The sequence below is a fragment of the Salvelinus alpinus genome, chromosome 33, assembly GCF_045679555.1.
Source record: "Salvelinus alpinus chromosome 33, SLU_Salpinus.1, whole genome shotgun sequence".
NCBI classification, from domain to species: Eukaryota; Metazoa; Chordata; class Actinopteri; order Salmoniformes; family Salmonidae; genus Salvelinus; species Salvelinus alpinus.
The window spans coordinates 15,136,008-15,152,507 of record NC_092118.1 but is presented as its reverse complement, the minus strand read 5'-3'; the positions used below and the strand labels follow the sequence as shown (position 1 = coordinate 15,152,507).

General features: G+C 43.1%; 1 protein-coding gene across 2 annotated transcripts in view; it reads right to left on the bottom strand.

Annotated features, from left to right (window-relative positions):
• Window positions 1–1,290: 1,290 nt before the first annotated feature.
• The window catches only part of LOC139563065 (protein ENTREP2-like), a 97,713-nt gene continuing 82,503 nt past the window's right edge, over window positions 1,291–16,500 (bottom strand). Inside the window, exons 6-12 of one of the 2 annotated variants that reach the window (XM_071381334.1) lie at window positions 16,166–16,326; window positions 7,446–7,599; window positions 3,801–3,879; window positions 2,934–3,632; window positions 2,667–2,738; window positions 2,105–2,424; window positions 1,291–1,955 (exon numbers count right to left, since the gene is read on the bottom strand). In XM_071381334.1, coding sequence (XP_071237435.1) covers window positions 1,740–1,955; window positions 2,105–2,424; window positions 2,667–2,738; window positions 2,934–3,632; window positions 3,801–3,879; window positions 7,446–7,599; window positions 16,166–16,326 — 1,701 coding nt within the window. In that variant the 3' untranslated portion in view covers window positions 1,291–1,739. The remainder of the gene's footprint in view (window positions 1,956–2,104; window positions 2,425–2,666; window positions 2,739–2,933; window positions 3,633–3,800; window positions 3,880–7,445; window positions 7,600–16,165; window positions 16,327–16,500) is intronic. The other variant, XM_071381335.1, reaches the window with a different exon arrangement.

The following is a 16,500-nucleotide window of genomic DNA, read 5'->3' as shown; positions in this document are numbered from 1 at the left end:
TCATTACCGTATGTCAGAGGCATGACAAATTTGCGATTGGACTTGAAAACGGTGGTATAGCGGCCTATACACTCCAAAATGTGATATGGTTCAATGAGAACACTGACATTTTGCCAAGGCAGAGATGAGTAGTGGCGGAAACCGAGACGCAGGACAGCAGTGGATGCAAACATTTTAGCCTAATGACAATCACCAAATGACATATGTCATTACACTTTTTGGTGTTTTGTGTAACAGATGTCTCTTTTCATTTACCACTGTATGACGGCTGGAAATATGTTGCGAGTAGGGTGAATGTGCGCGGGTAGCCTAGTAAAGGAGCCCTTTGAAGTATGAATGTTTGAGAATCAGATGAAGACATTATGACTGGTTGTGTTTATGCCACAATAAAAGGTCATACATTTTAAAAGTTAAATGACAAATCTTTAGGACTAGGCCCACAGAAATCCTATTGAATTAATATGTAGTTCTATGATTTGGCCCATCATTTTTTGGGGTGTGTGCACACATTGTCCCGTACTGGGAAATGTAATCTACAGTTACCCCTGGGTCCTGCATGTCACGATGACACTCACCTGTCTCGATCAATGAGAGACATTTTTAAAAACATCTATAAGTGACTTTCTTGAGGTTCACAATCAATTTTAGATCCTTTCACATGATTTGGAAATTATGCCCAAAAAAGTATAATATATATTTGTGCCAAAAATCTTAAAACGTTAGCATATGGAAACAGTACCAGGGAAATTAAACCAAAGCATGGATTGCTGTCATACCTTGTCCATAGAGTGCTTACATGGCAAGGAAACCAATATGTCATTTTGTAATTTGGGTAAACTATCCCTTTAAACTTCAATTGATTTATTCAGTACATGAAAACGTAAGTGCAAAAGTCATTTTATGTACACTACGTCATCACGCACAGCATTTTATCCGCTAATAAGTCAGTTTGATGTAAACCCCTCTGTTGGGGAAATTTGCATATTGTTTCTATGCACATTTTTGAATATTCACCCGAAAATTTGTCGCCAGTTGGATGGCAACCTAGCTCATTCAGAATAGTTTGTCAAACCACAAGTTCTTGATATTTCTAAAGTTACAATGAACAAGGTTTTCAAAATATTACACAATTTGTGTGATTTGTACGTACAGTATTTTCATTATTTTTTTTTTACTATTCAGTTGCGCCATGCATCTTCTGTAAGCATGGCTTTTGTGTCTCTCACGCCTCCTAAAATGTATGTAATGTTCAGATGACATACCATTGTTGAAAGGAGGTCGACTACAACATAGAAAGTCATATTTTATTGTAACACTGATAAGAACTGTAACACATTGAGGTAAGTTAAATAATCCACTTTTGTAAAGTTCTCTGTCCTGCAGTGGCACGCAGTATTCAGCCAATCAGAATCCACAAAGTCTGCAGGAGCTAATACCATCCCAAAACTGTCCAGTTCACAGTTTTAATACAAAGTCGTTTTTTTCCCTTTTCATAAAGTAGAGCACTAGTTTTTCATCATGTCATCTCCATTTAGTTGGCTTACAAGTGTGTTTACAGGGTTGAGACTGTTAAAAAATCCCCTGAGGGAGAAGAGAACATTCTGGTGTTTTTGATATGAGAGAGAAAAGAAGCCAATCCACTCCAGACATGACCTACTGAGTTTGTTTCTGCTAAAGTCTTGGCACAGTCTCACAGGGATAGAAATAGAGGTTGAGTCCTTGGTGGGGAGGGAGGGCAGTCAAAGGATGGTCTCTCTACACAAAAGGCTTTGAGTGCGTTCAGAGGGTGAGGGAGAGGAGTCCAGGGAAGCAGGGGGGTTGGGAGGCCCTGGTGCTGTAGGTGGACGGCGCAGGGATGAGGAAGGGGAACTCAAGGCCCCACAGCTTTTGAGGTGCAAGTCTTCATGGGCACGCTTCCTTGGGCTGCCGATGATGCGTTGTGACTGTGTCATCACCTGTGCAAAGTAACAGACACAAACAAACAAATCCATCAATATCACTGACCAACAGTTTAGACCAGAATGGTCCAACAATGGTTTCATTAAGTTATCTGATCAGCTTATTTTGTATATGCATTCATACTCATGCCCATTAATAGGCGTACCTGATCTATGACATTGGCACTGAATATAGCTTCCTCCATGTGTCTCTCGTCAGACTTGATGACATACTTGATGCTGTTGACCACCTGCTGGACCTCTGGAGGTAGACTGCAGCTGGAGTGGTCCAGGAATTTGGCCACCAGGATTTTGGTGTCTTTATACGTCTTGAGGTCAGCCAGAGAGTGTGGGCGCTCGTTGGAGACCATGTGCAGGGCTCGCGGTTTGAGGCGGATGTCCACTTTCCTCCCCTCCTTCTGTTTCCTACCACTGCGGGTGCTGACTTTGGCAGTGGCGTGGAGAGGAGCTGCCACCTCTGTAGACTCTGAAGACACCAAAGACACAAACATACAACAACATCCAATCAGGCGGGACTCAACATATTCAACACATTTGCACATTCTGTAGGTGAACGCTATTTTCACCTACGAGTCGCTGGTCTAAATGGGTGTTTTCACCAGGGGTATGTGTAGACTGCCAGGTTAGGTGGGGAGTGATCTGGTGCGGAGATGTGAAAGGCGTACATAGTAGAGAGGTGGTAAAAGGCTCTGGTGGGGTGGGCGTTACCTTGCTCTGGTGAAGTCTGAGGAGAATCTTCAGGAGGAGGGTTGCTTGCAGAGGGGCAGCCACAGCTGTCACCTGCAGAGGAAGATGTTAGCCTTATGGTGAACAAGTACTTATGCTAAAGTATATTATTTGCATTTCACCAAATGAAGTGATGCTAGCTGCCTATGTGGTCTGATTAACCTGGTTCATCTCAACAGTAATGACAGGATCTTTCCTAAACAACACATGGGGAGCAGTGCCGTGCCGACACAGGAGCAACTCACGTACTTCCAGATATGGAGGTACAGGAGATGGGGTCGCTGGTGGAGCGTACGATGCGAGCCAGCTTGCGATACCTCCTGCGAGACCGGAGCATGCGGGGTCGCTCTGCTGGCGCTGAGGTAGAAGGGGGCTGCGAGGCCGGGGAGGAGGAAGAGGAGGATGGGGACCACACACTGAAGCACAGCCGGGAGCCACGGGGCCGGGCAGGGGGGGACGGGGAGGGGCAGGCAGGGAGGCTCTGGGCTGCTGAGGCTACCTCTACGGAGGCTGTGGCTGCGGCTGCAGAGGGGGAGGCAGAGGGCAGGGAGGGAGGAGTAGGAGGGACAGGAAGAATCAGCTGCTTCCTACTGGCTCGTTCTCTGAGGTTTGCGTGTAGCTTTGCTCCTCCCTTGGGCTCCTCGTGCTCCAGTATGTTGACGTTCTCTATGGACCAGTCTGGAGAGCGGGGTATGGAGTCCTGGGTGTGGGAGGACTCGCTGTAGCCAGTGTCGTCGAGCCGGGCCGGGCCGCTGTGGCGGTGGGAGAAGCGGGCACTAAGCTCTAGACTGATACAGCTGCCATCAGTGGGGGCGGTGTGCAGCGTGCCATAGGGAGAGGAGTCAGAGCCCAGCACCTCCAGGGAACAGAGATCCTCTGAAGAGCAACTGTGGTCTGGAATTTCTGCCACCTCCTCTGATACCATTAGAGAGGCACTGTCCACCGAGGCTGGGACAAGACACAGGAGAGCACAAGCATCAGCTGCACCAAATTACAGTACAGGCATAGATATCAAACATGGCTCACCCTTATGGGTGAGATACACCAGCCTGTTTACACACACAGTCAAAGTGGTGTGAGGGGTGGCTGTAGTGATAGTTATTAAGCCTTCCTTACCCTGAGTACTGAGACCAGCTGTGGTGTTTCTCTCACAGAGGCTGGACTCAGTGGCCTGCTGATCAATGCTGGTAGTGACCTACAGAGAGGAGCACATGGACAGACAGACAGACAGACAGACAGACACACACACACACACAAATTATTAGTTTTTACAGTTGACAAAGGAGACACACATTTCCAAAGGGATAGTGAGTGAGGGAACCAAATAATTCTGCCACTAGTGAAACCCTTGTTAAAGATGAGGAACAGGTGGGAGAGGCAGAGAATCCTTTTGGAGAACATCTGTCAGAGGCCGCTGCTTCTTCCCGACACATCTGGCAACCATGTGCTCAGTACCACACTCTGGCCAGTAGAGAGCTCTCTAAGCACACATCACCCACTCTACATCAGGAATTCCATTGGGAATTTAGAGGTGGTGAACTGTCACTATAATGTGGTTTTCTTAGGTAATTGTATGCTTATTACGTTATATGTAATGTGTGCTTTCTTTCTCATCTCATCATGATGAGTATTTCTAAATCATAGCAGTGAATATGAAAAAGGATAATCAGGGTCTTAGAAGCATGTAATGTAATGCCGTGTAGTGTCTTTAGTACCATTTAATATAAAGTATGTTCCAATACAATACCTCAGTCTGACCAATCATAAGCTGCAGTCACCTGTACAAACGGATCATTTCGGGTCTATACCTCTATTCTAGTCAACCTGCTAGGTGAGCGACGAGTGTCTATTCAAGGGGAATCTAGATCCTTCTATTGCAGCTGCTCCCCTATGAGGCATACATCTAACAGCAGCCAGTCCCCTCAGGTGCTCTCCCTGCATCAACACTGCAAAGGCATGTACTTCAGGTGAGAAAACGCTATATTGATTTGACCTCATTCACAGAATCTTTGTTGGAAGATCATTTTCAGGAGATCTGTGCAGAGAGCTCTAAAAGATGAGGGGAAGCCTTTTGGTATTACATTTTAGAGCAAATAATATATCTTGTTCTAAAATGTTGGTGCACAATGTCTCCTAAAATATCAAAGGGACACAAAAGGCACTCTTTTTGTGGAACGACGCAGCTTTGTTACAGATTGGATTCCTGTGTCTTTGTCTCCTGTGGTTTCCCTTCACTGTCATGTAAGAGACAAGATACCTTGTCTGTCTTAGGAGAGCCACAATGAATGTCATTTTTTGTGAAGCTTGCATTCAATTGCACTCCCTGTTGCACACAACAAGCTTCCATCCCCCCCTGTCACAAGGGGATGTATGGCTGATTTAAGATGAAATCGTCAACCCTGTTACAGTCAACCCTGTTACTTTATTTGGCACTTAATAGGCAATTACTATAGTATTTAAAAAAAAAATTTACCTCAAGAGATGGAAAAACATGTTTTTTATGAAGTTGAACATGTGCTCTTTATGTCAATATTAAAATGAGATTAATTTTTTTTACCAAGTTTGACTTCTCAAAAGATACCCAATTGGTGGAACACCCAGCGGCATTCAACAGAAAACCAACTATATTCCTTGAAGAAGTGACATCTCACATTTTCTCCAGGTGGACAACAATAGTATCTCCATGATTGAGTTCATAGGACAAACACCAAACTGAAATCTATACCTGCTCTGATGTTCTACCAGACAAGATGTGTCTCCTGTATCTCATCTAAATTAGACTTTTTCCATCACACCTACAGTGCATTCGGAAAGTATTCAGACCCCTTAACTTTTTCCACATTTTTATATGTTACAGCCTTATTCTAAAATTGATTAAATAAATTGTTTTCCAATCTACACACAATACTCCATAATGACAAAGCGAAAGCAGGTTTTTAGAAATGTTTGCACATTTACAGTATAAAAAAAGATACCTTATTTTCATAAGTATTCAGACCCTTTGCTATGAGACTCGAAATTGATTTCAGGTGTATCCTGTTTCCACTGATCATCCTTGAGATGTTTCTACAACTTGATTGGAGTCCACCTGTGGTAAATTCAATTGATTGGACATGATTTGGAATGGCACACACCTGTCTATATAAGGTCCAACAGTTGACAGTGCATGTCAGAGCAAAAACCAAGCCATGAGGTCAAAGGAGACGTCCGTAGAGCTCCGAGACAGGATTGTGTCGAGGCACAGATCTGGGGAAGGGTACCAAAAAATGTCTGCAGCATTGAAGGTCCCCAAGAACACAGTGACCTCCATCACTCTTAAATGGAAGAAGTTTGGAACCACCAAGACTCTTCCTAGAGCTGGCCAACCGGCCAAACTGAGCAATCGAGGGAGAAGGGCCTTGGTCAGGGAGGTGACCAAGAATCCAATGGTCACTCTGACAGAGCTCTAGAGTTCCTCTGTGGAGATGGCGGAACCTTCCAGAGGACAATCTCTACAGCACTCCACCAATCAGGCCTTTATGGCCTCAGTAAAAGGCACATGACAGCCCGCTTGGAGTTTGACAAAAGGCACCTAAAGGACTCTCAGACCATGAAAAATGAGATTCTCTGGTCTGATGAAACCAAGATTGAACTCTCTCACCTGAATGCCAAGCGTGACGTCTGGAGGAAACCTGGCACCATCCCTAAGATGAAGCATGGTGCTGGCAGCATAATGCTGTGGCTATGTTTTTCAGCGGCAGGGACTGGGAGACTAGTCAGGATCAAGGGAAATATGAACGGAGCAAAGTACAGCGAGATCCTTGATGAAAACCTGCTCCAGAGCACTCAGGATCTCAGACTGGGGCGAAGGTTTACCTTCCAACAGGACAACGACACTAAGCACACAACCAAGACTACGCAGGAGTGGCTTCGGGACACGTCTCTGAATGTACTTGAGGGGCCCAGCCAGAGCCCGGTTTTGAACCCGATTGAACATCCCTGCAAAGACCTGAAAATAGCTGTGCAGCGATGCTGCCCATCCAACCTGACAGAGCTTGAGAATATCTGCAGAGAAGAATGGGAGAAACTCCCCAAATACAGGTGTGCCAAGCTTGTAGTGTCATACCCAAGAAGACTCGAGGCTGTAATCGCTGCCAAAGGTGCTTCAACAAAGTACTGAGTTAAGGGTCTGAATACTTATGTAAATGTGATATCTGAAAAAAAATACTGTTTTTGCTTTGTTATTATGGGGTATTGTGTGTAGATTCCAATTTAGAATGAGGCTGTAATGTAACAAAATGTGGAAAAAGTCAAGGGGTCTGAATACTTTCTGAATGCACTGTATGTGTGTGCTGCTGTCTTAGGGGAGGCCTTATGAGGTCAGCAGTGAATTGGGTCATCTGCATAAGGAAATGTTACACATCTTTATTATGTCTCCTTTATTAGAGCCTGTGGCAGCAATTTACACAGAGAGAGAGGAGCATAAAATCCTCTCGCCTCACTAATCCTCAACCCAAATAGAAACTTTAACTGAGTCCAGCTAGCTAGCTTCTCTCTGTGTACTTCTCCTTCTCTCTTTGTGATCTCATTCAACAACTTCTTCTGAAGTCAAAATGCCTTTCTTAGCACTGTCCTTTGTAGTTGTGTTCTTACAATGTGCATGTAAACAGGGACGTATTCAACAGTGAGAGGGGTTCTAAACTACTCTGACTGTGAATAGAGAACGTGTAATGTTAGAAAGAGGCTGGTATTCTATGGGGGAAGGATGGTAGTGATACTCACCTGACTGGCAGGGGTCTGCCCCATCCCCATCCCCATCCCCACCACAGACTCATATGACGGGGGCAACTCAGAGGGGTAGAGTGTCCCAGGGCTGTTGATGGGCACTCCATAGATGGCACTGAACGGGGAGTGTGGAAAGTCCAGGTGTAGACTTCTGAATGTGAGAAACATTATGGAGGAAAGGTGTGAGGAGAAATAATAATAATACCCTCTTCTTCCTCAATCCAGCAACTCTTCATTTTAGAGTAAACAAACACATTCAATTGGTTGAGAGACACATTGTTTTTCATGTGGTGTTAATTAAAAAATATCTCACCCATGCAAGAGCCATCTTTTTTAATTAAAACCCATTCTCCTGTGAAGTGGCAGAGTATAAAATACAACTTGAGTGTCTGAATCAATCATCCAGCGCATGATGATGTCATGACATGTTTCTGCCCTCAGCTAGGGGACTCTATAAAGGCTTCCTCTGCATGTTTCTATTTACAGCCTAATTGACAAGAACACATGGCATCTAGCCAACCAGCTGGATCAGCATGCCTTCAAAGATGTGGAAATGGAACTGATTGTCTTATACCAAGTGGAAGGAGATCAATGGCACATTTACACAAGGCCATGGATGTTACCAGTGCTCCTTAACAAAGCACTACAACATTCTGATAGTCCATACTAAGCATTGTGAGTGGCTTGGCCCAAGGGCTCCACAGAATAAATATTTAGGATCAAACTTGCTCTAGCCACTTACAAGATACCTATTTAATAAAACATATGTGTTTAGTTTCAGCTCTGCCGTCAATCACTAAAATAGAATATGATTCTTGGCGAGGACAAAACCAAATAATCAAACTAGGGAGTTGTATCAAACCTAACCTCGTCGTGAACCAGGCTTCCCTAAAACAGGAAACCTGGGGAAGTTCCATGGCAAAAATCAGCTAAAGAGGGGTGCGAACCAGGTGTAAATCACAGTGCAAAACACGCCTACACGGGAGCCCGGGTGAGATTAATCAGACCCCCTCAGTGCGTGAAGACCAAAAAAATCAATAAAACAAACACTGGTGACTAAACATTTAAGAATGTTTGCGGCACAGTGGTTTTTACAGCATTTCTCTGTTGTTTTGAGATGAGATGAAGATGCAGCAAGAGGGGAGAAATGGTCTACAATGCTGGCCAGTTCAAGATTTCTTATTTGGACTTTTCTGGGGTGATATTTGGGTGTGCAGGGTTGGAAGAGCCCCGGGACAAGAAGTAGCTAGTCACAATGAGGTTCATTTTGAGAAAAGTCAGTTAACCTTGTAAGCTACCTAGGTATAACTAGCTACAAGCTAGTTCAATTTCTCTCAGGATTATAAAGACAACAAAATGTTAATAAAAACAGAATATTATTGACCTAAAGGTTAGCTGTGTTAGCCCAGTATTTAGCTTATTCAGGGTCAGTGATACATAAAGCAACCATGGTACTGTATCTCCCTCAAACTCAACTCTGGACCTAGAAGCCAGTTCCACGGCTTTCACTGCTTTCATTGTTCATTGTTAATTTAGACCTGGGACACCAGGAGGATGCAAATAATTATCAGGTTTGAAGAGAAAACCAGCAGACACCGGACCTCATAGGGTAAGAGTTGAATACGCTTGGTCGATCTACTCTGGGAACAACGACAACCTTTTTCACAAGCAACATTGCTAAAACTAATAAAATAAAATGAACCTCAAAATATGTTACCTCTAATGTTCATCTCCTGTAACCGAATTGTCATCGCCTTACTTTCATACTGTACCTAAATTACAAGGGTTGGATTTTTACACTAAACTATTTTGTCAGCACTCAACCTGGTCTCAGAGCATTTTGTATTATTCTGTACGTAAATCCATATGATATGTTATGAATTACAATTCATATTATATGTTACGAATTTGCAAAATGTACAATATGTTATGCATTTTCAAAATGTACAATATGTTATGAATTTGCAAAACGTATGATATGTTATGAATTCTAGCTAGGTGGCGAATGTTAGCTGGGCTAGGGGTTAGCGTTAAGGTCAGTGCTTAATTTGAGCCGGAACAGGATCCGGCACCTCTCCGTTCTTCTTTCCGGAACCTATTTGGCCAGATCTGGTACCTCTTGTGGCATGAAAAATAAGTGTAACTTTTTGCAATGTAAAAATTCTAATAAAAGCGATCAAAGTTCATTTGAGTTGCCTCTTCGTTAATTGTCCTGCTTTAATTGTTTTCCACCATTCATTTATCCCATAGGAGATTTTAGAAAGAGTTCAAATAAGGACTGTGTTTCGTGTAGACTTACGTGGCATTTTGATAACTGTGTAAATCTCTCTAGGACAAGGTGACTTTTTTATTTATTATATTTTTTACCCCTTTTTCTCCCCAATTTCATGATATCCGATTGGTAGTTACAGTCTTGTCTCATCGCTGCAACTCCCGTACGGATTCGGGAGAGGCCAAGGTTGAGAGCCATGCGTCCTCCGAAACACCCTGCCAAGCTGCACTGCATCTTGACACACTGCCCACTTAATCCGGAAGCCAGTCGCACCAATGTGTCGGAGGAAACACTGTGGTGCAACTGGTGACCGAAGTCAGTGTGCATGCGCCCGGCACGCCACAGGAGCCGCTAGAGCGCGATGGGAAAAGGACATCCCGGCCAACCAAACCCTCTCCTAACCCGGACGACGCTGGGCCAATTGTGCGCCACCTCATAGGTCTCGTGGTCGCGGCCGGTTGCAACACAGCCTGGGATCAAACCCGGGTCTGTAGCGATGCAGTGCCTTAGACCGCTGTGCCACTCGGGAGCCCCCTGACAAGGGGACTTTTATCAATATGTTATCCTGTATTTACTCCCCAAAAATGAAATGCTAATTAGCTGCTAATGTGGCTATCATAAAGAACTACAAATACCACGATCTGGATGAGACAGCCGAATCGAGGCAAAAAGGTAAGAATATCTGGATTAACTATCTAATGTTAGCTACATTTAGTCATGAATAAATTGGCTAAATGTTTTTAAATTAATAATTCGGTGAACTGTCTAAAGCAAGTTTTAAATTGACACAATACCTGTTAGCAAAGGTGTCAGCTAGAGGTGATGTGCACAAGCTTGCAGGGATTTGTAGTCTAGAATGATCTCTACTTTGATGCTAATTAGCATGTTAAAATCTGAGAATAAATAGAGCCAAATATATTGATAAAAGCCACCTTGTCCGAGAGAGTTTTATATGTTTATCAAAAAACACCACGCTAGGGTAAGCCTACGCGAAACACAGCCCTTATTTTAATTGTTTCTAAAATCAATGGTGGAAAAATGATTGGAACAATTTCCCTGTTTGAAACCGCTAGGTTTTATGGGTATTATGACACCTCCACTGTGGGGCTCTATTTGAGTGTCCCGGATGTACTTTTACTATGTTACGTCTAGTCTATGAGACCAGCCTGCAGCACTGGTATATGGTTTGCCTCATATATATTGTCTACTGGTATAATTTTAAATAAAGAACATATAGCTCAACATGTAAACCATGTGAGAGTTTAGCTACTCTCTGCTTCAGATGACAGATCCCCATAAGGCCAGTGGATTCAGATAGCTGATATACTGAGACAGAGTGACAATCAAGTAAAACTGATTGGAGATCTTACAACTAGACAGACAAAAAAGACATGTTCATTTGAGAATACAACACAGAAACACAGACACATTAGAGACATAACCCCTTCCCCTCTTTATTGCAGGATTGTGATTCATCAACATTGACACTAGTTTATTTTGAATAATATTTTAACAATTAAAACAAGTTTAAACATTTAATCAAAAACAAAATGTCCAAATAAGCTAACTCGTATGTAAAGATTAGACATCGTAGTCTAAACAACAATAGAAAATTGAGTGATAGTAACACGTAGGCTATTATTACTAAAGCATAATTTCAGGTGAACAAAAAACTCCATACCAGCGGTGACTAACCTTGCTCCATTGATCCCTGATCTACTGGGTGAGCAGACTTCTGTTCCAGCCCAGCAATAGCACACTTGATTATCAACTCATTAGGTTTGATAAGTTGAATCAGGTGTGTTATTTCTGGGCTGAAACAGAACCCTGCACACCTAGCAGAACCCCAGCAGGGTTGGCCTTCTCCAATTCTAATAGGTTTATACATTGTGTGTGATGTTCAACTGTTTTTGTATACAACATTTGCTAACATAGGTAGGCCTACACATACAGTGGGGAGAACAAGTATTTGATACACTGACAATTTTGCAGGTTTTCCTACTTACAAAGCATGTAGAGGTCTGTAATTTTTATCATAGGTACACTTCAATTGTGAGAGAAGGAATCTAAAACAAAAATCCAGAAAATCACATTGTATGATTTTTAATTAATTAATTTGCATTTTATTGCATGACATAAGTATTTGATACATCAGAAAAGCAGAACTGAATATTTGGTACAGAAACCTTAGTTTGCAATTACAGAGATCATACGTTTCCTGTAGTTCTTGACCAGGTTTGCACACACTGCAGCAGGGATTTTGGCCCACTCCTCCATACAGACCTTCTCCAGATCCTTCAGGTTTCGGGGCTGTCGCTGGGCAATACGGACTTTCGGCTCCCTCCAAAGATTTTCTATTGGGTTCAGGTCTGGAGACTGGCTAGGCCACTCCAGGACCTTGAGATGCTTCTTACGGAGCCACTCCTTAGTTGCCCTGGCTGTGTGTTTCGGGTCGTTGTCATGCTGGAAGACCCAGCCACGACCCATCTTCAATGCTCTTACTGAGGGAAGGAGGTTGTTGGTCAAGATCTCGCGATACATGGCCCCATCCATCCTCCCTTCAATACGGTGCAGTCGTCCTGTCCCCTTTGCAGAAAAGCATCCCCAAAGAATGATGTTTCCACCTCCATGCTTCACGGTTGGGATGGTGTTCTTGGGGTTGTACTCATCCTTCTATTCCTCCAAACACGGCGAGTGGAGTTTAGAGCAAAAAGCTCTATTTTTGTCTCATCAGACCACATGACCTTCTCCCATTCCTCCTCTGGATCATCCAGATGGTCATTGGCAAACTTCAGACGGGCCTGGACATGCGCTGGCTTGAGCAGGGGGACCTTGCGTGCGCTGCAGGATTTTAATCCATGACGGCGTAGTGTGTTACTAATGGTTTTCTTTGAGACTGTGGTCCCAGCTCTCTTCAGGTCATTGACCAGGTCCTGCCGTGTAGTTCTGGGCTGATCCCTCACATTCCTCATGATCATTGATGCCCCACGAGGTGAGATCTTGCATGGAGCCCCAGATCGAGGGTGATTGACCGTCATCTTGAACTTCTTCCATTTTCTAATAATTGTGCCAACAGTTGTTGCCTTCTCACCAAGCTGCTTGGCTATTGTCCTGTAGCCCATCCCAGCCTTGTACAGGTCTACAATTTATCCCTGATGTCCTTACACAGCTCTCTGGTCTTGGCCATTGTGGAGAGGTTGGAGTTTGTTTGATTGAGTGTGTGGACAGGTGTCTTTTATACAGGTAACGAGTTCAAACAGGTGCAGTTAATACAGGTAATGAGTGGATAACAGGAGGGCTTCTTAAAGAAAAACTAACAGGTCTGTGAGAGCCGGAATTCTTACTGGTTGGTAGGTGATCAAATACTTATGTCATGCAATAAAATGCAAATTAATTACTTAAAAATCATACAATGTGATTTTCTGGATTTTTGTTTTAGATTCCGTCTCTCACAGTTGAAGTGTACCTATGATAAACATGACAGACCTCTACATGCTTTGTAAGTAGGAAAACCTGCAAAATCGGCAGTGTATCAAATACTTGTTCTCCCCACTGTATAACCCAGAGCATATACAGTTGAAGTTGGAAGTTTACATACACCTTAATCAAATATATTTAAACTCAGTTTCTCACAATTCCTGACATTTAATCCTAGTAAAATTCCCTGTCTTAGGTCAGTTAGGATCACCACTTTATTTTAAGAATGTGAAATGTCAGAAAAATAGTCGAGAGAATTATTAATTTCAGCTTTTATTTCTTTCATCACATTACCAGTGGGTCAGAAGTTTACATACACTCAATTAGTATTTGGTAGCATTGCCTTTAAATTGTTTAACTTGGGTCAAACGTTTCGGGTAGTCTTCCAAAAGTTTCCGACAATAAGTTGGGTGAATTTTGGCCCATTCCTCCTGACAGAGCTGGTGTAAATGAGTCAGGTTTGTAGGCCTCCTTGCTCACACACACTTTTTCAGTTTCGCCCACAAATGTTCTATAGGATTGAGGTCAGGGCTTTGTGATGGCCACTCCAATACCTTGACTTTGTTGTCCTTAAGACATTTTGCCACAACTTTTGAAGTATGCTTGGGGTCATTGTCCATTTGGAAGACCCATTTGCGACCAAGCATTAACTTCCTGACTGATGTCTTGAGATGTTGCTTCAATATATCCACATAATTTCCCTACCTCATGATGCCATCTATTTTGTGAAGTACACCAGTCCCTCCTGCAGCAAAGCACCCACACAACATGATGCTTCCACCCCCGTGCTTCACGGTTGGGATGGTGTTCTTCGGCTTGCAAGCATCCCCCTTTTTCCTCCAAACATAACGATGGACATTATGGCCAAACAGTTCTATTTTTGTTTCATCAGACCAGAGGACATTTCTCCAAAAAGTACAATCTTTGTCCCCATGTGCAGTTGCAAACCGTAGTCTGGCTTTTTTATGGCAGTTTTGGAGCAGTGGCTTCTTCCTTGCTGAGCGGCCTTTCAGGTTATGTCGATATAGGACTCGTTTTACTGTGGATATAGATACTTTTGTACCTGTTTCCTGCAGCATCTTCACAAGGTCCATTGCTGTTGTTCTGGGATTGATTTGCACTTTTCGCACCAAAGTACGTTCATCTCTAGGAGACAGAACGCATCTCCTTCCTGAGCAGTATGACGGGTGCGTGGTCCCATGGTGTTTATATACTATTGTTTGCATACTATTGTTTGCATACTATTGTTTGTACAGATGAAGGTGCTACCTTCAGGCATTTGGAAATTACTCCCAAGGATGAACCAGACTTGTGGAGGTCTACAATTTCTTTTTCTGAGGTCTTGGCTGATATCGTTTGATTTTCCCATGATGTCAAGCAAAGAGGCACTGAGTTTGAAGGTAGGCCTTGAAATACATCCACAGGTACACCTCCAATTGACTCAAATGATGTCAATTAGCCTATCAGAAGCTTCTAAAGCCATGACATAACTTTCTGGAATTTTCCAAGCTGTTTAAAGGCACAGTCAACTTAGTGTATGTAAACTTCTGACCCACTAGAATTGTGATACAGGGAATTATAAATGAAATAATCTGTCTGTAAACAATTGTTGGAAAAATTACTTGTCATGTGCACAGTAGATGTCCTAACCGACTTGCCAAAACTATAGTTGGTTAACAAGAAATTTGTGGAGTGGTTGAAAAACGAGTTTTAATGACTCCAACTTAAGTATATGTAAACTTCTGACTTCAACTGTAGCTACCTATGTTAGCACATGTTGTATACAAAAACACTGCTGGTATACACAATTATTGTGTGAGAAGGTGTTAATGTTAGTCATTGTTATGTAAATGTAGGCTGGAAAGTACCAGTGGCCTGGCTTTGGCCCCAAGTGAGAGCAGGTCCACCGAAGTCATGGCCCAGATACGGGTGCCGGCCCACGTAGATGGAAACAAAAAAGTCTGAGCCTTTTAGGTAAAACACCCTGTCTGGAAACGCGCCATTAGTCTCTTCCTAGGCTGTTATCAACAAATGCATTTGGAAACTGTTTTTAATTTACAATGATTACATCAAGATACTGTAGTTAGGTAATAGAAAGTTATCTAGATGATGACATTTAATTCACTTAGCTAAGCAGTGTGTAAAGTTAGCTTGCTAGCTAGCAGCTCAGTTGAGTTAGCCTACAAAGTGACCTACTAGAAGTGTAATACATAGTTTAACATTTCAAATTATATTTACTTACTTGAATAGTTTTTTGAGCCCTTATCTTTTATAATAATGGGCAATCTTCAAGATTTTTCGGTGGTAGCAAAGCGCAGCCATATGGACAAATGGAGACAAGGTAAAAAGTGTGTTTGTCGAAAGAGCAGTTTAGAACGTGTTGTGACGTTTGACTTAACCAGCGTAATCCACTTTCAATTCCAACAAATATAAATCGCAGACTGTCGGCCACACTTGATCATTTGAAAACGTCCACTTGAAACTACCAAGCGCAACAACTCTACAAAATGTGTCCTACCCGGACAGAAAACAGTGGCACACATAACACCCCCCCTTCTACCGGTGTGTGGGGAAGGGTTCTTAAAATGTAACAGCCAATCAAAATCTTGCAGAACTATTCAAACCGTTTTTGCAATAGAAAATTCCCCAGGCATGACAACAACATGATTTTGGAGGTATGGCAACGCAAGACTATATCAAACCCAATGTGACAGGTGCCAAAGGAGATGCTACAGCCAGTCATTCAAACAGGCATGTTGCTATGTTGGTCAGCCAGGTTGTTAGGAGGTTGTTAGGAGGTCAGAGTGTTGTGCTGCAGCCAGTACATCTGTACATCTATCACCGAAGTGCAGGTGTTGTGTTGTGTTGCTTTGCTGTAGTACCTCAGTTCGCCCATCACCGAGGTCAAGGTGTTGTGTTGTGGTATGTTGTGTTTGTTCTGTTGTGTTGTGATGTTGTGTTGCGATACCTCTGTCCGTCCATCACCGGGGTGCAGGTGTACTCTGGGGGGTAGTAGGGTGGTGGAGGGATGGGTGGGATGAACTCGTCAAAGTCAAGGGTCTGGTGCAGGATGGTGCCGCGGGGAGTCATGCAGTCAGCGCTCAGGGCTCGTGCTCTGTGTGGCATGAACTGAAACAGACAGAGAGACAGAGACATAAACCCAGCTTTTATTTCAGACACAGGAAACCTTTGTCTATTTGTCTCATTCTGAAAGCTTTATACTGGGACCATTGAATGTATCAATTTCAACAACATTCTGTAGAAAAAAGGCATCCAGAATAAGGTTATCTAGCAGACACAATG